The following is a 23,773-nucleotide window of genomic DNA, read 5'->3' as shown; positions in this document are numbered from 1 at the left end:
GAGGCTTCATGGTATCCGAAGCAGAACATCCAGATTTTGTTCCATACAGTATTAACCTTGTGAACTCTAAAGCTTCCTCCTTCCATTATGTATTCAAGATGCACAGTGATTAATATTTATATGTTACTTATATGAAAGTGTATAGGTCTATACATATGTTGTATATAGTATGTTTAAATGTGTGTTATGTATGTGTACGCTTTGAGGGCAAGCAATTAAATTTCATTTTTAATATGTGCCATTGTGCCCACAGTAAAAAAAAAATACAATAAAGGTTATCTATCTATCTATCTATCTATCTATCTATCTATCTATCTATCTATCTATCTATCTATCTATCTATAGCTGGGGACCTCCACTTCCTAGCCAGAGTAACTGTAGCAGATCAGATGGCAAGATCACAGGACTACCAATCAAAGTATGGAGAAAAGTAGCTAGCAACAAGGAGTATTTTGCACAATTGAGATTTTGATGGGTTCAAAGTAAGAGAAAATTCATAATAGCATTGAACTTTAGAATGTTAAGAACAGAGTGATAAGGTATATTTAAGAATGCAACATTAAGAACTTTGTTTCATCTTTCCAACTTCGAACCTACCACATTAAAGATACAGACCAAGTTGCAGGTTGCTTACTTGCTCTACTGATGTTTAAACCATTTTTCATATTAGAAATCAAGACTGCATAAACAATCAAATAATGTAATAATTAAACAACTAAGAGCACATAAATTTATAAAATTCCAAGTACTGAGAACTGTACAAACTGCACTCATTCATTTAGAGAAGGAGTTAGCATTTTGATTCAATTTGTCTTTAATTATTTAATTCCTTAAACAAAACAAATGTAATTTCATTTAATTTTATTAAGTTGCATTGATAAATCAGAAGGTTTGACACTGTCTCTTAGTCCTATTCTTCTAAAATCTCAACCAACCTATCACTGCAGAACACAGAATATTACTTTTGTTTGCTTGTTATAAATTCCAATGGGAAATTGGTAATAAAATTATTACCTATGCAGAAATAAGCATTTGATCATGGGGAACGCCAGATTTCAAAAAGTGGCAAGTAAACTCATCTCTACTATAAACTGTGATCTTCAAGCGCTCTCGTCATGTAAATTCTAAATTTAAATTATCTAAAAGAAAATGAGAAAGCAAAGCTGCTATGCTTTAAAGCCCAGAGATAAGGTAATTGTGATAATCCACTCCTGAACTAGAGTTCTATTCATTCCTTAGTACTGCTTATGCTGATAAGCATTAGAATTCAATAATAATGATTTATGGAGTATACAGAATAATCCTAATAAAACACATTCCAAATAATGTGTATCACTATGGCTAGTAAATTACTTACATTTTTCATTATAAAATGTTGGATTATAATCAACTATGAACTCAGAAAGCATAAAGATGGTGATAAAACATAATTATAATAACTACTTTAAGCAATCTAATGTATCTATTTCTTTAAAAAAGAAACACAGATTTGATAGAATCTTTGAAAAAAAAAGATCAAAACTGAGTTCTAATACATTCAAAACATACCGTATATGCCGGCGTATTAGGCGACCCGGCGTATAAGACGACCCCCGTCTTTATAGCTGGGCCGCATTCCTAGAATGTCGTCTTATACGCCGGAAACTACCAGTATTTCCGGCGTATAAGACGACTCGGCGTATAAGACGACCCCCATCTTTGGCACTGATTTCAGCACTCGCGGAAGTCGTCTTATACATCGGCATTTACGGTAGTATTTCCAAATTTCAAAACCCTTGTACATTGGAACAGAAACATCCTGTACATCTTATCTCTAATCATACCCAGGTCAATTAGTAGTTACATATAATATAAATTAATATAGCAACCAGTACCCTATGATTTCTACATTTCCTCCAAACTCCCTTTTTAAAGCCTATTTAATATTGCAGCATCATTATCACGGATGTTTTGATAGATTTTTTTAGCTATCCTGAACCCTATTTAATATTTAAATAAATATTTAATTTTACTGTTAATTACATTAATCAATTTAAGCAATCAAAATATTCACTTTCTCTTCTAAGTTAAAAGAGAAGGAATCTTTCCCCAAAAATGTTCTGTTCATTTCACTGTTCTTCAAAAATGCTAGTTCACCTGAGACGTCTTCACTCCTATTAACCCATTACTCCTTTGCAGCATATTTTAGTACTAATATATAAATGTTGTACTATATATTCTGAACGCTAAGATTTTAGCCATTTTAATCTACCGAATGCAAATTGAAAGGTAATATCTTACATTTAAATTTAGACAAAAATAATTCACTCATACTGCTTTCACACCTTCCTTTTTTCTAAATATCTCAGAAATCTTTTCAACCGCATAGGTTTCTTTAGGCAATCAAATGAACACACACATGGATAAAGTTACTTAGTCTATTTATTTATTTATTTATGAGACTTATATACCGCTTTAAGTGCAAGCACTCTCTAAGCGGTGTACACCAGTAAGCAATGTATATATATTTACATTGCCCCCAACAATCTGGGTCCTCATTTTACCTACCCCGGAAGGATGGAAGGCTGAGTCAACCTTCAGCCGGTAAGATTTGAACCGCTGACCTGCTGAACACAGTCAGTAAAGTGGCCTGCAGTACTGCACTCTAACTGCTGCGCCACCTGACATCTTGCCAAAGATTCATCTTAAAAATAATCACACCTATACTATATTTTCTATAACCTGGCATTATTCAAATTCGATGTCGACATGTTTGTGAAAAGCGGATAGAGGTTTTCTGGTTCACCTACTATCTTGATAATTCAAACTGGCTAAAGAAAGGGGCGTTTGTCTTACCTGAACCTTTTCTCAGCATGATGATGGAGAATCCACCAATGAGTTTTCCTCATCTTCTGCCCATAGACTAGTCGGCCAATTTTGCTCCGCCTCTCCTCTTGAGACCTCCCCCAGTCTCGACAAGGCGAAAGTTCTTGGCTATGTTTCCTTGTGTTGACTCCATCCTCTCCCCTCACAGGACCTGACTGGCCTCAAGGGTGGGAGTGGATTCTCCATTGTCATGCTGAGAAAAGGCGTTCAGGCAAGACCAATGCCCCTTCTCCAGCATGACGAGTGGAAAATCCACCAATGGGACATACCAAAGCCTCACTGTCCTTGTGGGTGGGAGGCCGTCTCTGATACTACGTATTGGAACACCCTCCTGCCAAAGGAGGCCTCCGCACATGCGAATCTATCTAATTTGTAGTGTCTTATAAAGGGGGAAGGCGACGCCCAGGTCGCCGCTCTACATATTTCTTCAATCGAAGCCTGGGTTGCCCATGCTGCTGAGGTGGCAGCGCTGCGCATGGAGTGTGCGGTGATTTGTCTGGGGGCCGTCAAGGACTGTCCCCTGTATGCCTCTGCTATGCACCCCCTAATCTATCTGCCAATTGTGGATGCAGTGATCCTTCGGCCTCTTGTATGAGAATGGAAGGAGACAAATAGTGCTTCCGATCTGCAGAAGGGTGTCATTCACTTTATGTATTGTTTTAAAACTCTGCGAACGTCTAGGGTATGCCATTTGCGTTTCAATTCATGGGAAGGCTTGGGGCAAATGTTTGGTAGTACCACCTCCTGTGCTCTGTGGAATAGGGAATTGACCTTAGGAATGAAGGAGGGGTCCAAATATAATACCACCCTGTCCGTGTGAAAGGTACAAAGATCCTCCCTCACTGACAGTGCTGCTAACTCTGAGATGCGCCTTACTGAGGTAACAGCGACTAGAAAGGCGGCCTTAAAGCTCAAGTATTGCAGGTCGTAGGTACGGACAGGTTCAAATGGAGGTAAGGTGATGGCCTATAGGACCTTAGGTAGATCCCAGGAGGGGTATCTGTGGACCATGGGTAGACTACTGTTTGTTGCGCCCTTGAAGGATCGCACCACTGGGTGCCTAGCTAGAGGTTCAGAATTACCGTAGGTAAGGATGGTAGATAGGGCGGCCACCTGTCTACAAATTGTGTTGGGTGCTAACCCCCTATCCAGACCCTCTGCTAGGTAGTCTAAGATATCTGGGATAGAGATACTACAAGGGTCTAGTTGTTGTCTGTTGCAATAATTTTTCCAGGTGGAATCATAGATCCTGTTAGTTGTAGGCCTTCTAGAGGCCTGGAATGTCCTAATGACTCTTTGTGAAAAGTTGTCTCTCTCTAGGAGGCTCCACTCAAGCGCCAGGCGGCCAATTGGAGCCACTGTGGCTCTGGGTGTAGTAGGGAACCCTGGTTGAGGGAGATTTGGTCATGTGGAATCCTCCACAGTGGGGATGTAGATAGATTTATGAGGTTGGCAAACCACAGCCATCTTGACCAGTGTAGTGCAATGAGTATCACCTCTGCTTGCTCCTGCAATATCTTCCTGATGGTTGCTTGTATCAGAAGGAGTGATGGGAATGCATACAGCAGCCCTTTCAGCTAATGGCCTCAGAGTGCATCTGCTCTCCCTGCTCCTGGTATCGGAAAATGGGAGAAGAACCTCAGAAGTTGAGCGTTCTTTGGGCTGGCAAACCGGTCCAGCACTGGGCGGCCGAATCTCTCTGATGCCTCCCTGAAGAGAGCAGGGTGCAGGCTCCACTCTGAGTGGTCTATCGTCGCCCTGGTCAGGGAGTCTGCCTGATGATTTGCTTCTCCTGAAATGTGCTCGGCCTTGATGGAGGCTAGGTTGTTCTCTGCCCAGATTCCTTGCACTTGTGCTTCAGTCATGAGAGCCAAGGATCGCGTGCCTCCCTGTCAGTTGACGTGTGCCTTGGCCGCCACGTTGTCCGTGAGTATCAGAATGTGTCGATGCGCCACTGTGCTGCGAAAGGCATGACACCATCTTCCCTAACAACTGCGAGAGTGTGGCCAGTGTCGTGGTTCATTTCCTTCGGATGAGTCTGACCATGGTTTGAATGCTGCATTGCCGGTCTTGAGAAAGATGGACCGTGCATTTTTGTGTGTCTGTGACCGCTCCCAGATAAAGGATGCGGGTCGAAGGGACTGTCTGACTCTTTTGGAAATTTACTGAGAAGCCGTGCTCTTGAAGGGTTGTCAGAGTCAGTATCAGGTCTGACTGTGCTGTCTGGACTGGCGAGGATTGGATGAGAATGTCATCCAGGTAGCATTGGAGGTGCACCGGAATTGTTCTCAGGTATGCGGTGAGTGCTGTCAGTACCTTTGTGAACGCCCTGTGGGAGGGGTGAAATGGAAGGAGAAGGAGGAATGCTTCCCCCTTTTTGCCCAGGGTTACACTTGGTGACCGGAAAATGACATCCGCTCTTTGTCTGTCCGGCTATCAGTTGGACACAAGCCAACCTCGTGGCTGTGCTGCAATCGGCCGATCAGGTAGCAGAAAGGGAAAAGAAAAGTGAACAGCCATTCGTTTTCTAGCGATTCCCCCCCCCCTTTTTGAATTAGTCAGAATAACAAGAAATATCAAGAGATACAACCTTATCTTCAGGAGTTAATGAAATTCAGTCTAATTGGGCTCAAGACTAGTCGAGACTGGGGAGGGGAGGTCTCAAGAGGAGAGGCGGAGCAAAATTGGCCGACTAGTCTACGGGCAGAAGACGAGGAAAACCCATTGGTGGATTCTCCACTCGTCATGCTGGAGAATGAATGTTTCTCCTTTATACCTACCTATCTGGTAGGGGGAAGTGATAACCTGGTTATAAAATCCACAGGAGTTTTTAGAGATCAGTCAGCAGTCTTGTATTAATTCCACAACCTGGCTCCCAAAGTAGCCAAACAGAAACCAGTGAGAAGTCAACAAGCAAGGCACAAGAAATAAGTGTCTACTTCTAATTGGTAAACGAAATATATACACCAGATACATTCAAGCAGAATCCAAACAGTCATCAGTCTGTGATGCTTTAATCTGGAATTGTCCACTGAGCATTCTGAAAATTCAAGGGTTTTTTTTTTCAGACTTTAACTTCTGGAGGACCATAGATGTATCTGGCACTATGTTTCAGTATTAGGCGGTCTTAACAGATATGTATGGGAGCAAAAAACTTCCTGAAATCTAACTGCTATCATTCTTAGCCTTAGCTGAGCCCACCAAACATTTCATCAATAATATCCTGGGTTTTCTATGTCGTTCACAGGTTGCTTGCCCACCCCTTCTAGGCACTAAGATAATAACGTTAACCTGGGACAGGTATATTTGCCTTCATTCATGAAATAATTTTTTCTATCCTCAAGTACTGCAATATCACATAAAATTCAAGAAGTTTCCAACAAATACTTTGAGGAAATTTTTACATAACTGTTCTAATAAAATGCCCAAAATAATCTGCATTTTGATCCATAAACAAACTGACTGCAGTTATTAATAGCATTAAGAGAAATGATAGTAATGTAAAATTCTTGGGAAGGAAGCCAAAATAAAGGCATCAAGTATTAAATCAAGTACATCACCCATCAACAAAGGCTGGGAATTCATTTCAAAAAAGTGCATGTGTGTTCTGACAGTTTTTAACAGAATCTAAATACCTGTTAGTTGCACATCTAAACAGCATAAGAGTAAGATAGCAACAAGTAGAAAGGGGCTTTCATTCCTAAACAGCATAAGAGTAAGATAGCAACAAGTAGAAAGGGGCCTTCATTCTAAACAATGTGTTAGAAACTTATTTTTATCAACACACACAACACAGCAAGCCTATTAAGACTTTTTTTCCTCTTTTTCCCTGATTAAAAATAAACTTGAAAATTGAGTGTAAAATTACTTAAGAACGCAGCTAAGCATTCTGAATTTTTTTTTCACTATTATAGGCAACAATATCTATATTGACAATCTTAAATTCAAAGTAATTAAAGGTAAGCTTTTGTCTTCCTTAAGAATGGTTCATAAGGATCACTTAAATCTTATCTTGTTCTATTGTCATGCAGTTGGTTTATGTCAGTTAATTAGCAACTTATTCAGGAAAAAAAGTATTCTTTCTGTTATAAAGCCAATCAAAAATCATAACACTTAAGAGTAGACAAGTTAATTTGCTCCCAATACCAGCCTTTGGACCAAAAACCAAATTATAAAATAAGGGAGACTCATCAACTTGGTAAAATGGTTTAGTCTGACAATTCAGTTTTAAATAAAAAACTAAAAACCTGCAGACTTTTTTCCTCTTTTGCAACATGATTAGTACATGGAGTTACAACTTCTATTAGTCTTTCTTTTTGAAAGTCAGAAAGTTATCCATCAAATAACTCTCCCCCCTTTTGGGCTTCAATAATGAATGCCAAAAGCAAAAGTAAGGTTAATTTTTAATACCTAAATAAGTAAAAGTTTGCCAGTCACAATCCTGGTTAAAATAACGTCAAGAATTCTGTCAAAAAATTTTATAGCATTTCCACTGGAAAAGTTTAACCTGAAATTATTTTTGCCATGAGCAGAAAAAGAAAATTTATTAGAGACTGTCATTAAAAAGAAAATAGAAAAAAAAGCTTGATTTATGTGTGATTCTTTTAAGGTAATACATTCCAGAGGCTCTCTGAAGCCAGAAACTTCTTTAACCACAATTCTTTCTTCATCCACTACACAAATTCCATAACTGCCTCTTTACTTAAGTACTTGAAAAGGTCCCATTTTGCCCTGAAGCTTCCAGAATTAAAACATATGTATATATGTATTTGAAAAGAAAAAAGAGTTATTGTGTCCTGCTCAGAAAAAATAGTCCACAAACTAGTTTTATTATGCAAATTGGAGAAAAAAAAACAGTTGTGTGAATGTGTGAATGAATGAATGAACAAATGAATGAATTAAAAGTTGAGGTTTTCATATACTTCCTTCCAGGCTAAAAAAATTGAGAGAACAATACTATGTAATCCAACTGATTGTAAACTAAACATGATTACAGGGATTCTTAAGGAAGTTCCTATATATTTTATCCTGCTATTATTATTTGTACAAATAATTGAAGACAGCAAACCTACATAATACTCCTTCCTCCTCCTATTTTCTCCATAACAGCAACCCTGTAACATGGGTTGGGCTTAGAGTGAGTGACTGGCCAAAGTCACAAGCCAGCTTTTATGGCTGAAATGGAACTAGATCTCACAATCTCCTGGTTTCTAGCCTGGTGTCTTTACCACTATACCAAACTGGTCTACAGAATTATTGTGTGTGCATAAATCCCATCGAATTCAACACATTTCACTTCTTAATAGACCTGCACTATTAAAAATGTTGGTCTGTCATCAGTCCAAATGCATAATAAACTAAAGACCATCTGAGACATCTAGCTATTTCTAATGGCAATAAAGCTATTAAAAAACTTACTCACAGCTCAAATTTCCACCAGGGAGAATTATTGATCCTTTCCATTTCTATTGGCGGTTTTCTGAAGTACAAACTTTTAAGCAGTCTTCTTTAAGAAGGATATATGCATTTTAACTTGATATAATTTTAATAGTTCTCATTAAATTACTCATTAAATTACTTCAGAAATTACTTCTTTCTTTTTTTAATCTACTCTTCCATTCACAATACATGCCATATATTTCAAAAACTGAATGAAAAAATACACTGCCATTAAACATCTGTTCCAAATGATATACCTTACCAATACTTTTGCCATCATGGATAGAGATCATGCAAAACACAAGACTGCCACCCCCATAATCTTCATTAATAATATCTAGAATTTCTAATCTAGAATTTCTAATTTTTAAGGTCTTTTATCTTTATTTTCAATAAAAATTACCAGTAAGCTTCTAAGTCATCAAGTATTGTTAACTATGCATTAGTAGTTATGTCTGAGTCAGTAATTTGACAGATACTTTTCATGCATGTTCAAGCGGGGGGAAAAGCCCACTGATCTAATGGATTTACTCATAGATAAATGTGTACACAATTTATGTTTAAGAAAATCCAAGGACAAAGAATTTTTTGAAACTGAAATATTCCTTTTTTTTAGTTGCCCTGCTATACCTATTTAAAGGCATAATTTACAATTAACAAAATATCTAAGCAACTATCATAAAATTTGGATACAAGATTTAAAAAAAAGCCTTCAATACAAATGTATAGTAACAGACATAAAGAACAATGTCAACAGTTACTAGCTTTGTTAGAAGAAAAAATAGCATTCTCTACATTCATAGGCATGGTATGAAGATACATGATACACTAACCTATCTGAAAGTAAACACACTTGACTTCAGACAGTACCTGGAAGGACAACTAGGGATTGTGACACATTATGAAAAGGAAAGTTGGACTTTGAAGAAGCAGGATAAAGAGAGTATTAACTACATTACAGAAAACTCCTGAGAATACCATGGATAGCCAAGGAGACAAACAAATGGATCACTGAACAAATTAATGCGAAATTCTCACTCAAGAAACAAATGAGCAGACTCAGAATATCTAATTTTGGCGACATTATGAGAAGACCTAGTCTTTGGAAAAGTCTTGAATGTTGAGAACAGTGGAAGGAAAGAGAGGAAAAGGACAAGCAGTGGATGGAATGGACTCAATTACTACACAATGGGTACTCTGACAGAAGACAGGTTGAGGCAAATCATTTCAGAGAATATCTACGTAGTCAATAAAAGTAGACACTGATTTATGGCACATAATCAATAAATTATCCAACTCATTAAGAGCTTTATACTGATTGGCTTGGTTCCAATATTAACCAATTAAACCTCTCTCCTGTATACATGCTTCTAGAAGGGAAAAAGCAGTCTTTAATTTATATCTTCCATGTGATCTGGCGTCCTGAATATTCAAAAGTCAATGGAAGTCTTACTGGGAATAATTGCACAAATGAAATGCTTCTCCTGAAGGAGAATGGATATCAGGCAAGGTGATATCTACTCCCAGGGGACTGGGTTAGTTGATATGAATGGGTCACCCAAACAAGCATTTCACCTTGAATTGTACTGAGTTAACTTGAGATATACAGTAAATTAAAAAAATAAATACAAAATGCTGCGAAGTAAATAATGGGATTGGGATGTTGCCTTCTTAATATACATGTAAACTTCCTATACATAAATAGCTAATACTTTTCAGAAACTTGATGTTACTAAATTAGATGAACCTATCATCTGGGTCTTAAGGGCATACCTTAGATATCACCATAGGAAGGTATGAAGGGAGAGCTTGGAACTACTGATGGAGTGCTTTAATTCATTTGTGCTTCCCACTTGAGCTAGGATATCATTATAGTTACAACTGCCAAACGGGTTTGTGTCTTTCCCCCTAATTTTCCTGGCATTATATAGCACAAGACGTGTTTCTTATATTAGTAGTTTAAGACACCTTTCCTTAACATAGTTAATTTAAAGGTTTTTCTCCTTGAATTACCTTCAGATATGTCTGGTCTTTGATTGCTTCTGCTAATTAATCCTTAGATGCAAGATCACAGTATATAGCCTTCCATAATCTTGAAACTCCAGATTTGCCTTAACTGTAATGGTAGTTGACAATGACCTTGGGAAATAAGAGGAAGATCTGCAGCCAGGGCAATGATCAGGCATGACAAGTATCTCAGAAGAAATTCTGTCTAGTTTCTTGGGATGTAAAGGGAAAGGGGAAGAGATGTACTTTCAGATTTGTAAGATTCTGCTAATGGAATCTTACAATAAAGTTAAAGCTAGTATTTCTGGATACATTTTTTGTGTGGACTACCTTACAAAGCTGACATTAAGTGAGTATTAAGCTTATTAACTAACAAAACTAGAAATTCATAAGTTACTTGCTTTTGAAGATTGATCAGGCAGGCAATACTGAATATCAAGTCTCTATAAAGCATATAACTGGCATCCTAGTGTCCCAAATTCTTGGAACACTGACATTTCTAAACCTATATATACAAGTTTGCCAGGAGCCCTGGTGGCATTGTAGTTAGAATGGGAATTGCAGGCAAACTTTATCCACAGTCTGGAGTTCGATCCTAATGAGGCTCAAGGTTGACTCAGGTTTCCATCCAAAATTGGTAAAATGAGGACCCAGATTGTTAGCATACAATGTTGTGTGCTAACATTGTAAACTGCCCAGAGAATACAATAGGGCAGTATATGAGTCTAAGTGCTAGTGCTATTGCTATATTGCATAAATCAGATGGTCTGAGATAGTCTGAAATGAGATACAACACAGACAGACAGACACTAGGCAACTAAACTAGACTTAACACTAAATGTGATAGGGGAAGTTAGCCATCTTAATTAAATACACCTATATTAAGACTGACATACCATATATTAAATTGTCCACATGTATTAAGAGCAGGAAAAATAACTCACTGATGTTCTAAAATGACTCTTACAAACAATAATAAAAAGGAAATAATGAAAACAAAGCGCTAGAGATACAGAATATCTCAAAATCATATAAAATCTGTTTAATAAAAAAACTGGGTTGAATGCAGAGTTACAAAAAGATAAAAACTACTTTAAACCAACTGGACCAACTTTCAGGTAAACTTTATGTGATATAAAGTTTTGAATCTTCAGCAAAGAAATTATTTCATTAATGAGTCACAATAAATGAAATATGTGAAAATATATAAAAAATATCTGTACCACCTCACAACGTTGAATTATTTCTTTTCTCCATACCCAACTGTTTCATCAAACATATCAATGTTCTGTTCTTCATCAAACAATTTAGGCAGTCAACTCAAGCATTATTTATTGGTGTATCCTATTTTCACAAAGTTATACAGTAAAAGCATTGAATAAAACCTAAACTCCCTGAAAATTTTCTCAACTTTTCCATGCCAACAGACATCCTATTCTGACTGTCTTTACAAAGGTAGCCGTAAATACTATCAGAGTCAAAACTTTCATTACATCATGGAAAAAATATTGATGCATAAAAAAACAGGCTAAACTTTGATCATACCACTGTGACCACCATCATGACACCCTCGTTTTTAAGTATGACAGAGCAAAATTAGTGTTTGCTGTTTTTTAAAAGAGGTTCAAATTAAGGAACCTAATTTGCATATATTTTTAGAAAAGATGCATTTATCTATCCTTCCACATACCAGAAAAACACAGGAACACAGGAAAGAATGACAGAAAAGCGGGAAGGATTGGACGAAAGTGTAACTTTTTTTGTTAATCAAAAAGTTTTTTACTACCTAACATTAAAAAAAATACTTAGCTCATTTTCGCTCATTAGACAAAAATAAAATGTGTTTCACTCTGTATGTTTCTCTCTGGCTTTCACACCAATAAAAATTTACAGGACTCTTAGTACCTATTACAGGCAGAGTTCTTAGAAGAGAAAAAAAATGTATCTCCCAAATGTTCAAGTATTATATGTTATTCACTGATTGCTTTTCACACTACAGTGCGTGTCCTCTCTCTCCTCTTGCTCTCTCTCTCTTTCTTTGCATGTGCATGTCTACACGCACAGACACAAAGCACACACATTCACATTACATAATTTCATATTTCTCAATTTAATGGAAGAAGCAAAGTTATGTGAAAGTATATATCACATGGCCTGTTTAAATCCAACTTAGATTCACAGTCAATTATTTATTCATTGACCACTAAAAGCAGGCATTTTAATAAGATTCTCACCGAAACTGGCTGAGTCAAAAAGTTTGGATTAAACAAATTGTAAGCAAATTCGGATAATGCATTACAAATTAATTTCTCAAGCAAATTATTTTTTCAGTGTTTTTGGCTGCCAAGTATAAATTTTATAAATCCTTCAAATTATTGCTTGCATCAAAAGACTTACCTAAAATACCTAAAGAAAGATTTCAATACAAATCCCAACTCATACAAAAAAAGATACACCCATTGATATGCACTGGGCATTTTATTTATGCATGTAGTACTGCATTTGAAATTGTCAAAATCAATACTTAGTTACTAGAGATTCCACAATAGAACTATGGAATGTTATATTATACTGGATAATTTAGAAACCTGTATCTTTTGTTTTTATTTATTTTCATACTTACGTAGCAACATTTTTAAAGTCGCATGGGTATTCAAGTAACTCAAAACAACAAAATAAAGACTATGGCAAATTATAGCACAATATCATAAGGACCAATCTATAGTTAATTCAAAGAGCAATGACAATAATGCAAGCTCTCTGCAATGTTGCCTTTGATAAAAGAAGATCTCTGGCTGATATCCAGAAGAAGCTGTGCTACAGCAATCTGAACATCTGGAGAACTTGCTTTCCAAGAGAGCTATTCATTCAGGAATTCACTCTCCTATTTCACCAATGGAGTCAACGTTATCTGACCTTCAGGGCAATAGAAATCTCATCACTCTTCTCAGATTTTTGTCTAAAGAGGTCAATAAGGGGAAATATGTTTACCTATTTTAAAAAGTGATTGGTTAAGGCTATTTAAATCTAAATAATGTCCTGTGTGTTAAACTGATCTGGTTTTGACACTAGACATTAAGCACACAAGCATGTACAACTTCTCTGAGGTTTTTTCCCCCCACAACTCATTTCTGTCTACATGTTTACCAACTCTGTGTGGCTGTGGTGGTGTGAAAAATCATATATTTAACCAAATGTTAAATAATATTGTGTTATGGTGGATAACAAGCTGCCACAGTTGCTAATAATAATTCTGAAACCTTGATGAGAATAGCAAAACTACATTTCAATACTTTCAGTAACCGTGCTACCAATTGGAAAGTTTAAGTTTTGATATATTCATTCTACACTTGCTATTTTCATCAAAACACAAAAAACGAAACTAATACTGAAATTAAATTTAGGGATCATTGTTAAAACTGTGAATAGGTAGATATGAAACCTTTAATAGTGTAAGAGTATACATGTAGGTATGAGAGAAAGAAATTTACATTGTATTCTGTTTACATATAATACTGTACATTCATACAATATAGGAAAAGTCCTATGATTTAAAAAACACACTAGCGTCTGTACTATGTTTCAAACCAAGGGATATTTAAATCCTCCACCTTAGAGCAATACTATTGCCAACTGTCAAAGGAAAATATGTACGCAAATCAAAATATGCTACCTTTGTTCAAACAATACTGCTGTTCATTATATAATACAAACTGTCATACTTAATCTCTCAGGAACCCAGAAATGGTAGATTCTTGGATCCAGAGAAACTTTCAAATGGTTTGAGGCAAAACTGAAACACAGCATTTAAGTAAATCTTATACAGGAACTTAAGTTCTACTGATGAACTTTTTACATCATCTTTCACTTACAGATTTTTGAGTCTCACAAATAAACTATCAACCCTGGAAAGAGAACAGCTTTCTTATTCTGTATCTTTTGCACAAGTTATTTTTTTTTCATGATTTCTCACTGAATTTTTACTTGGAAAGGTAGATAATTTATGTTATTTTCAAAATAAGAGAAAGCAATCACTCTCAAAACTGAATATAGTCAGAAGAACACCCATTCAATTTTACTAAAGCCTGTGTTTAGAATCTAGTCTATTAAAGGATTAAATCAGAAATGTTACATTATCTCTAATTTTGGGAATTAAACTGTTTCCACATTTGAAAAACTGAATAAAATTAAATCAAGTAAGAGTAATACCAGATTTAGATTTATACATACATACATGTCTCTAATTATATTAAAAATATGAATCCTGGGTAAAGCCATGCAATACATACATACATCATACATACATACATACATACATACATACATACATATATATATATATATATATATATATATATTTCACATACACACAACAAATACACACACATATATTAAAGATTAAACAATATTTTATATACAACTTGATCTATATATCAGTCAATATTAAATACCAGGATTAAACAGATCTTTCCCATAATCTTCAAAGAAGAGAGAATCCTAAGTCATAAGCATGATTTCATGCTTTTACAACTTTTGATGCGAGTGTATGAACTAAAAATTAGAAAACTTTTAACTACATTTTTAGCTTTTATAATAAAATTAAATGGGCCTTAATAATACACTTTTATAATATAACCTAAAATACAGTTAAAAAGACTTTCTAAAAATATCTGAAACTGCATTCACCCATGGAACTTAAAGCTAAAGCATTAACCCCAAAATAAGTTATCCCTCTAAATGACAATTAAAGAAACATTGTCTGATGAAAAAAAGTTCCTGAATAGAGTGATGTTGAAATGAAAGTAAAGAACGAGACAAGTTAAGTGTAGGGATGGAAGCGTAGGGTGAACTGACATTTGAAAGAGTGGTGCCACTGAATTATAGTTTTCTACTCTGGGTGGGGTCCCTTTGATTGGGTGGAGCACCTCCCCTGAAGGAAGAGAAAACTGGCAGAAGCTGACTTGCCCTTTGACAGATAACTCAGGTTTGCCAACATATGTAGTCGCACCAACCTCAGTTTCACCAAGTTGTCTCTTGTCTAATCTGGGTACAGACAGATGTTTCTGTCGGTGTGAAAAGTCTAACTGTACAACATATCATAAATACTGTATTTGAAAATGGTTTGGGTTTATACAGACTAATCCAATTAAATGCAGTGTATTTTAAAGGGCTGTATATTCTCTTTCTCAGAAAGCATCAGCTTTGCATAGTGAAGAGGGTCACTAATGAGTGGAGTGGGACAGGAACAAAGAAGAGAAAAAGGAAGAATTAATGCATTTATATTAATTGTGTTTGGCTGATGGAAATTGAATGGTCCTTTCTCTTCGTAATGCTCCCCCTTTACATTTTTTTTAACTTACATTAACAGGTGCAAAAATATTTTTTTGTTTTAAAAGAGGCGTTTCAGTTGGTCAAGAGTAAGAAATGACTAATCCAATTACTTATCAATTCTTAGATTTAAGAGGAAGAAAAAACAGGGAGAAGTAATAATGTATTTCAAAACTTTGCAGGGAGACTTTGCTCTCCTTATTTTTCCAAGTAGATTATGTTGTCATAACCTGAAATGCACTGATATTCACAAAAGTGCATTTGGAGAACTACAGCAAAGCTCATCAGGGAAGCATTTTTTTAAAAAAAATAATAACAAGAATTAAAAATAACTGCATCAACAGGGTCTTTCTTCGGGCTTCAAGCCCAGTTTTTCTTCAGTTTTCTTTAAACAAAATAGCAGTTAGGCCACTAAAACAAATCTTGAACATTATTAAAAGTTAAAAGCTACCAATTACTTCTGTCTGTTCTGTTAAAGCAAAGTTTGGCATTACGTCAGTCGGCTTAAAGAAAACAAGGGAAAAAGACCAAAAGAATGAGAGCGAGCAAAAGTTTCCTTCTGTATAAATAAAGCCACCAAGGAAGGTGTCTACCCCTCTTATACAGGGTTGATTGCCAGGTTTATAAAAAGTGCACGCCACATTTTTCAAGAAAATATAGAAATGTTTCATGAGGGGGGGAATGTTTTACAGTTCTGTATTTAGAAGGAGAACAATTTCTTCGACAGGAAATTCTACAGATTGGAAATTTGTGTGTTTGTGTATGTGTGTGAGAGTGAGTGTGAGTGTGTGTGAAGATAAAGTTAAAAGGATTGAATACATTTCAACTAACTGTACCAACGTGCTTCAATGAATCATTTAATATAGAAACCTCTTTTTAGAATGAAGTAATAAATCCATAAAATCCCACACATCTCATAAAGTATGTTTGTGTGTTTTCTGCTTAGAAACATTGATTGGTATTTCTTAAGGCTGGAACAATACATAGTCTACCACGTTCACAAGTTCAATTAGAAAGTTATGAGAATTTATATAGCATCATTCTAAACAGCACAAGCTTTTCACGGCTATTGTTACTGAGAAATATATAAAACCACATTTACAATATTTTAATCTAACTCAGTAGACAGCTAGCATACAGATAGTGCAAATTGCGAGTAATTACTTCACTTAAGATAAGCCCAATTAACTGAGTTAGAAGTAGGGGAGGGGGGTATTGAAATAGAATAAATTCTATTTTATAAGTAAGGACTTTCTAACTATCCCACCACAGCCGTTCTCCCTGATTGGTTTTCATAGAACACAGTACAGTTCTACATAAAAATGGGACGCCGGGCCATATATTTTGCAACTATCATAGCACAAGTATCGTTTTAAATAATGAACAAGTAAAATGTCTGAGATAACGCCAGCAAAATGCACCCCACCAAAGATGGGTTAAGTTTTCTTCGAAGATATTTCTATACATTATTGTAAAAACAACTTTTTTTTAAAAAAAAGCTGACTATAAGGTATTCGCTAAAAACGCAATTGTCAACTCAATTAAAGGTATATTGAATTTTTGTTGAATCTATCCAAATCAAGATACTTCAGAATTATTATAAAGAGTATTCAGTTTTGAGATTTTTTTTTACTGATAATAAATTGGTTTGAGATGAGATCAGTAATAGATTGCTAGGATTCGCACCACAAGCTTATATGTGTTTACTCAGAAGAATGTTCCATTCTCTTTATTGATGTTTATTTTGCATTCAGATGTATCTCTAATATATTCAGGTTAAAAAACTCTTCCAATGTTTACCTGAAATAATTTTTATTTAATCTGCACTATAACTAGGAGAAAACCTCTATATATAGTCAATTTATTTTCAAATAAAAATGTGTATTATTGTGTAATTAATTAATGCTGAGGTTTTTGAGGCAAATTGGTTAAAATTTAAAGGTACAACTATCATTTTTAAAAAGAAAACATTTATTACTGTTCACAAAAGTATGACAAGACAGTTGGGTTTCTTTTCTATCCTTCATTGACAACAGTGATGAAACTACCAAAATAGAATATATTTGGGTGGAGATTTTACTGTCAAATCTAAATCATAATTCTGTTGCAACAATATATAAGGAGGAAGTTGAAAACACACACAAGGTTTTTTAAAATATTCTTTTTTAAAAAAAGAATCAACACATAGGCAAAGGGGACAACAGTAGTTTCCACCTTTTCCAAGACTCAATAATAATTGATAATTAATTTTTTAAAATTGTTCTTTTCAGGATTTAATCAATACTATAATCCTAAAGTATTATTCTTATTCTCTAATAGGGTGAACTAATCTGAAGGATATAGTATTAATAATGGATATATTTATTTGGGAGCCTGTTTTTAGTAAGTTATTCAAATAGGAAATGAAAAGTCAAATATTAAAGAAGCTTTTATTCTCAAATAGACTTTTTCACCAATATCTCTGAAAAGATACTAATATCTTAATAGAATAGAATAGAATAGAATAGAAACTCAATGAAGTTTGCAAAAAGAGGTGAATAATCAGATGAAATTGAATCAACCAATAGGCATCCCAAAAATTACAAATTATGGAAAATATTTTAACTTAGCCACCTCAAAAATATTGGTGTTCAACAATTTTCTACACGTCTTTCAAAAATGAAGAGGCCTGGTTTTAGTCAATTACATTTTGTAATGTAATATGTAATATTTTGAACAGAAAATTTAACCAAAAGCCCCAAGAAATACAAATTTGCACTACTTTTCTTGAGGAAACAAAATTAAATAAAGGCTAATACCAACAGGGACCTTGATCAGTATAAAGGAATGGCTGGCTCTTTGTATTCACTCAAGTAGTATGCAAAACTTCAAACTTTACAATATAGCAAGATATAAAGTTAATACATTGATTCCAAACTAATGTGAAAGATGATTTGCAATTTTTTTAAAAAAAACTATTTATTACATTCTCCAAACACCTAAATTTTCCTAGCATCATAGTCCACAAGTTTCTAGGTTGTTTGCATTCCAAGCACATTAGACGTATCACGATAAATTTTATTTCACTTTTATAGACAACTTTTTTTTTTCAAAAATTCAAATTGGACCAAGTAAAAATATTTTATCATTAACTTCCCTAATTATTTTACTTTATAACAGTGTTGTGTGACTCATAAACCATTATGACAATCAGCACTGCCAGCATCGTACAGGTAAGATCTGATTGTGTTTGAAGAAAGGTATACTTTTGATTGCTGTCAGATATTAATATTGCAATATCTATCAAAATGTACATGATTTTTAAAGCTTTTACTATAGGAACAAGCTTAATGGTAATGTTAAAAAACATTAATATTTTCCCTAAATGAGCCAGTTTCTGGAATTATTAACTTTTCAGATTCCTAACTGCAAAAGAGTAATTTACCCTGACTATCTCAAGATACCTTAACAGCAAGAAGTAATTAGTTCATCTGACCTTAATGTTTGAAAAATATTAAGACATTCCCGAAGCCCGTCTCTCTGTGTGGAAAATAAAATATAGTCTGAACGCTGACGTCCAACGAAGAACTACCAGAAGAAATCCTTTTACAAAGAAGGCTGTTTTGAATTTTTTTATTAACAGGACTATGGCGCAGAAATGCTCTATATGGACATACAGTATATACGCACATATATGCCACAAACATACAGCACCATAAAAGATTGTTAAGGCTGCAATACTCTTCCTACAGAAGAGTACATCAGTAAATGCAGGAGGACTTACTTTTGAGTCGATACGCTTAGTCCCATATTATAAATTGATAAATCAGATGTTATAGAGGGAAAAAAACAAAGATATATATTGTGTGCATATAAACACATATGTGAACCCATAAAAGCTAGCTCTTTGTCCTTTATAAAGGATGTACTATGCTATTCGCAAAGATCTCAAAAAGGCATTGCGTATTTTATGCATTTAAAAGCTAATTCAAAAATTCCTGACTAAATTGGCGCAAGGCCTTATATCTCAAGCCTACTCTAATTCATAGAAAACTCCATCAAAGTCCTAGGAAGAATTTCATAGTGAGGCTTGCTTGAATTCCAGAAATGAAAACATACATGTTTGAAATCAAAGGCTTCACAAAAGAACCTGACATCCCCTCCTAAATCAAAGCATTGGAAGCTGGAAAAACTAAGAGGACATTTATAGGCTTTAAGTTATATCTTTATAGAATCCTAACTGATAAAAATGTATTTATCGTCTTCATTATTCCTCTCCCACACCACATTTAAGAAACAGCCCAGCAATATAGGAACAAAATTCCATCTCTAAATTGCATCATGCAAATTTAAGTTGTGCATATGGTACGAGAGAGATTTTAGGGTTTAGATGAAGTTAAGCAGCTGCACAGGCGCCTCTCTCTCTGGTAAATGCATAATCCACAATTTAACTGGTGTTATACCTTTTTAAAAGAACATAATGACCCCTCTGTGCTTTTTTTTTTAAGGGGGGGAAGGGGCTAAAGTATTCCATTTGTATGTGTTAGCAAGTTTGTAACAAACTTTCACTACCAGTCATAAAAAAAAAATCTTACAAATCGTTAATAGCATTTCCAGACCGTTTTGTCAGCATCACGATTTACAGGAAATAGTTGGTGTGCTCATGAAAGAGTTTATTTGCATGAGCCAGAAGACTTAGCAAAAACAAAGTTTAAAGGGTTTTTTTTAATGATTTTTAATATGTCGAGTTAGTGAAATATTTGAAAGGGTTTTCTCATCTAACAGACATATTGCAAACATGAGGACAAGGACTGCCTTCTGTTCAGGAAACTCTACTGTACATTTTTATTGTTTTCTCCAATAAACCTTTATCGCTCATTTGCACTTTATGTGGTAACTTGAGCTTTTGATTTTTTCTACTTCATCAATATTTCAATTCTTACGATATTTTTCAAGTCACGTAGACCAGAAGAATAATGCATAAACTATTCCAAATGCAATAGTTGGGAGATTCCTTTTTAATGTGTATGAAGTGGGGGAAGGGGAGATAGAACACCAAATTAAAATGTCAACCCTATTAATATAAATATTGTGCCAAAGGTTTATCAAAAGCTCTCCAACTTTTTTCCAGCCATTCTGAGTGGGGGATTATTTACTACAGCAAGTAACTTGGTGTGGTATTCAGGAAAGTGCTAGACACCAACACAGACACAGTCTTTTTCTTAACTATGTTTTCTTCCAATTTTTTATTCTGCTCCCTCTCTCACATACACACACACTATATTTTCTTCCAACTTTCCAAACTTTCTCGCTGTCAATCAGAATGGTAAAGCAAATCTTTATGAGATCTCTGTCTGATTTACTTCCTATCACTTGTTCGCTGACTCTTCTCTTTCTATCATCTTTTCAGTCCATGGAATTCAGAAGTTTGACAACTGCCAAAGTAAAGGAAAATAATGTACACATATAACATGTGTACATGTATAAATATAACTTCTCCCCCCCCCTGAAAGCACCCTGTTTACCAGAAGAATAACAAAGGGAGCCCACATAAATCGTCAAAGGGGAAGCCTCACCAAACAGCACCCATCAACTTAAAAATGCTATTGAGATCTAGCAAACATTCTCTTAGGATCAAAGGAAAAGATCAGAGGAGGTGGGAAAAAAACACCCATGGGGTAAAAGTGTCAAGTTTGAAAGCACTCTCACCAAATGAAAACCCCCTTCTTGGGGACTTTAATAACACAGCAGCCCACCAGCTTCCTTGCTGTTTATCCGAATTTACTACAATCTTTCCTTCTTCAATTGCTAGGAAGTTTGCACTTCTCCATTCATTCTGATTGGGGGGGGGGGGAAGAAATCTGTCCTCTTTGTTAGCAAATATGAGTGATCCGTAGGGAAAAAAATACACAAAGTAGCTTAGGAAAATTGAGGAGACTAAGCAGGGAATCCCAGTCTTTAAAAAACTTTTAAGAAAAACTTCTTTAAAATATGGAATCACCATCCAGTCCTATTACTGGCTGAAAAAGAGCTAGCAAATAAACATTTTCCTCTCCCCATCTCATCAATACATACTTTATTCCATATTCCTAATCTCCTGTTTGTTTTATTTAGTTTCCTTCTCGCCTGATGCTTTCTCCTTTCGAAAGTTGCATACAGAACCCAAGTATTCTTAAACATCCGAAACTGGGGAGTAGGAGGGGAGACTTACTACTTTGCATGTGGCATCATCCTTCTGGAGTCCGGCTTTATTTTTGCGAGAATCCCATGTAAAAAAATCAAGACGAGAAGGAGCTAACTTTGGCGAGACAGGCGGGGGGGGGGGGGAGTCTTAGGCCAAGATTGGCCAAACTGTCTTTTAAAAAAAGAAGAATCCAGCAAAATAAAGAAGGGAAGGGGAAACCTGGGCACCTCTCCTTTCCTGATGGAGGGGAATTAAACCAAAGCAGTGCACACTCGAGGGGAGGAGGGGAATTAGCAAAGCCACAGCTAGAGAAGAAGTTCCTTTCTTGTTGGGGGGGGGAGGAGGAGAAAATGGGAGGGGGCGAAGGGAAGGGCTTCCCTTATGGTTCTCCCCGGCTGCTGAACTTGACCTTTGCTGACTCGCCGAAGCGGGCTATTGCAAGTTTCCAAGACGCCAATTTCCAGGCATCGACACACAAGTTCATCACAAAAGCCGTTCGGGCAAAGGGGTCAGAAGGAAAAGCAGGGCGCCCCCTCTGAAGCTGAGCCCCCAGCTTCTGCTTTGGGGGGGGGGAAATCAAGTGGCCGGGAAAGGACTCGCGCCCAGCTATCGGGCCCCCTCTTTTCCAAACCACCCTGCCTCTCTCTATCTCAGCCCTTCGCGGGCGCGCACGCCACCGAGAGCAGCGGAACATCTGAACCCACCAGCCACCCGCGTCACCACCACGCAGCGAAGAGCAGAAGCCGGAAAAGATCCGCGCACCCCCTCCATCTCACCCCCCCCCCTCGCGCGCACACACACACACACACCACATTCACCCACACATACGCATCTATCCAACACCGTTCCGGCTCTGGAACTGGCCGGCCCCTCCTCCTCTTCCCCCCCCCCCGCGGCATGTCCACACCACGCGACAACCCCCCCCCCGGCGGAGCGGCCGCAGCAGCGGTCCGGCTTACCTGTTGATTAATCAGCAATAATACGAGCAATAATGGTCGCAGCGCCTGGAAAGATGGTGGCACCGTCGCTTGCGCCATGAACCGTCTTTCTGTTGTTTGCAACAAGAGTTGATCTTGGATTATTTTGGAAGAGGTGGGGAGGGAGGAGGGGGGAGAGAGGGAAGGAAGGAAGGAGGAGAGAGAGGAGGAGGAAAGGAGGAGGAGGAGGAAGAAGAAGAAAGGGTTAAGGAGCTGAGGGGGAGGGAGGGGAGAGACAAGAAAGGTCTACCTTCCCGGCTCCCCTTCCTCCTCCTCCTCCTCTTCCTCCTCGCCCCTTGCGGATGGGGGGGAGAGCCAGGGGGAAGCGCGAGGGGGGACCCGGCTCTGCTTAGGAAAGAGTGGGGAAGCGCCGGGCTCGGCGTGGAACAAACAAGCGCCCGAAAGGGAGGCTGCGCCCGAGCTCCGCGCTTTATCACAAGTGTTATCGCTTGTCAGGACCTCCGTCTTCGACCATGACGTCAGTTTCAAGATACCAACACTATTAATATCAAAGGGAGCCTGAGCGAGCGAGAGAAAGCGCCACCCCAGCCGGAGAGCCCTTAAAGAGACAGTGCAGGCATCCCCCTGTGTCCGCGGACGGCCTTAGCCCGGCCCACTGGAGCGGCCAAGGCTCCTCCTTCTCCGGCTCGGCCGCTCTCGCTGCTGCCGCTGCTGCTGTTGTTGCTGCTGCCGCCTCCTCCTCCTCCTCCTCCCCCCCCGTCCTCTTCCTTCTCCTGCTTTCCCCTTCCCCCCCCCCGGGACGTGAGAGGCGGCGAGGCTCTGGTCACCCCGCTCTGCTGGCCCCTAAGGCAGGCCGGGCGAGCGGGTGGGAGCGGTGGAGATGTTGGGGGCCGGCCGGCAGGCCTTTGCTCGGGAGTTCCTCTGCGCGTTCCTCCCCCCTTGTTTCCCATCGCTTTGGCAAAGGAGCCGCGGCGTTTTCTGCCTGGCGCAGGAAGTTTGAAAGGGCGCGTAAGACGGGGCTGAGCCGCAGCGC

General features: G+C 37.3%; 1 protein-coding gene across 7 annotated transcripts in view; it reads right to left on the bottom strand.

Moving 5' to 3' along the window:
- TRPS1 (transcriptional repressor GATA binding 1) overlaps window positions 1-23,385 on the bottom strand; it is a 120,328-nt gene extending 96,943 nt beyond the window's left edge. For 3 of the 7 annotated variants that reach the window (XM_039342256.1, XM_039342303.1, XM_039342263.1), the window contains exon 1: window positions 22,762-23,385. Coding sequence is in view for 1 of the 7 variants with exons in the window: in XM_039342291.1 (XP_039198225.1) it covers window positions 21,830-21,839 (10 nt within the window). In the remaining 6 variants the exon portion in view is untranslated. Of the gene's footprint in view, window positions 1-21,829; window positions 21,944-22,761 lie in introns of those variants that run through there. The other 4 variants (XM_039342271.1, XM_039342310.1, XM_039342300.1 and 1 more) reach the window with 3 other exon arrangements.
- Between the last annotated feature and the right edge of the window lie 388 nt (window positions 23,386-23,773).

The sequence above is a fragment of the Crotalus tigris genome, unplaced genomic scaffold (genome assembly GCF_016545835.1).
Source record: "Crotalus tigris isolate CLP2741 ecotype Arizona unplaced genomic scaffold, ASM1654583v1 scf7180000017550.10884619, whole genome shotgun sequence".
Taxonomy (NCBI): Eukaryota; Metazoa; Chordata; class Lepidosauria; order Squamata; family Viperidae; genus Crotalus; species Crotalus tigris.
This window is presented reverse-complemented; position numbering and strand designations above follow the sequence as displayed.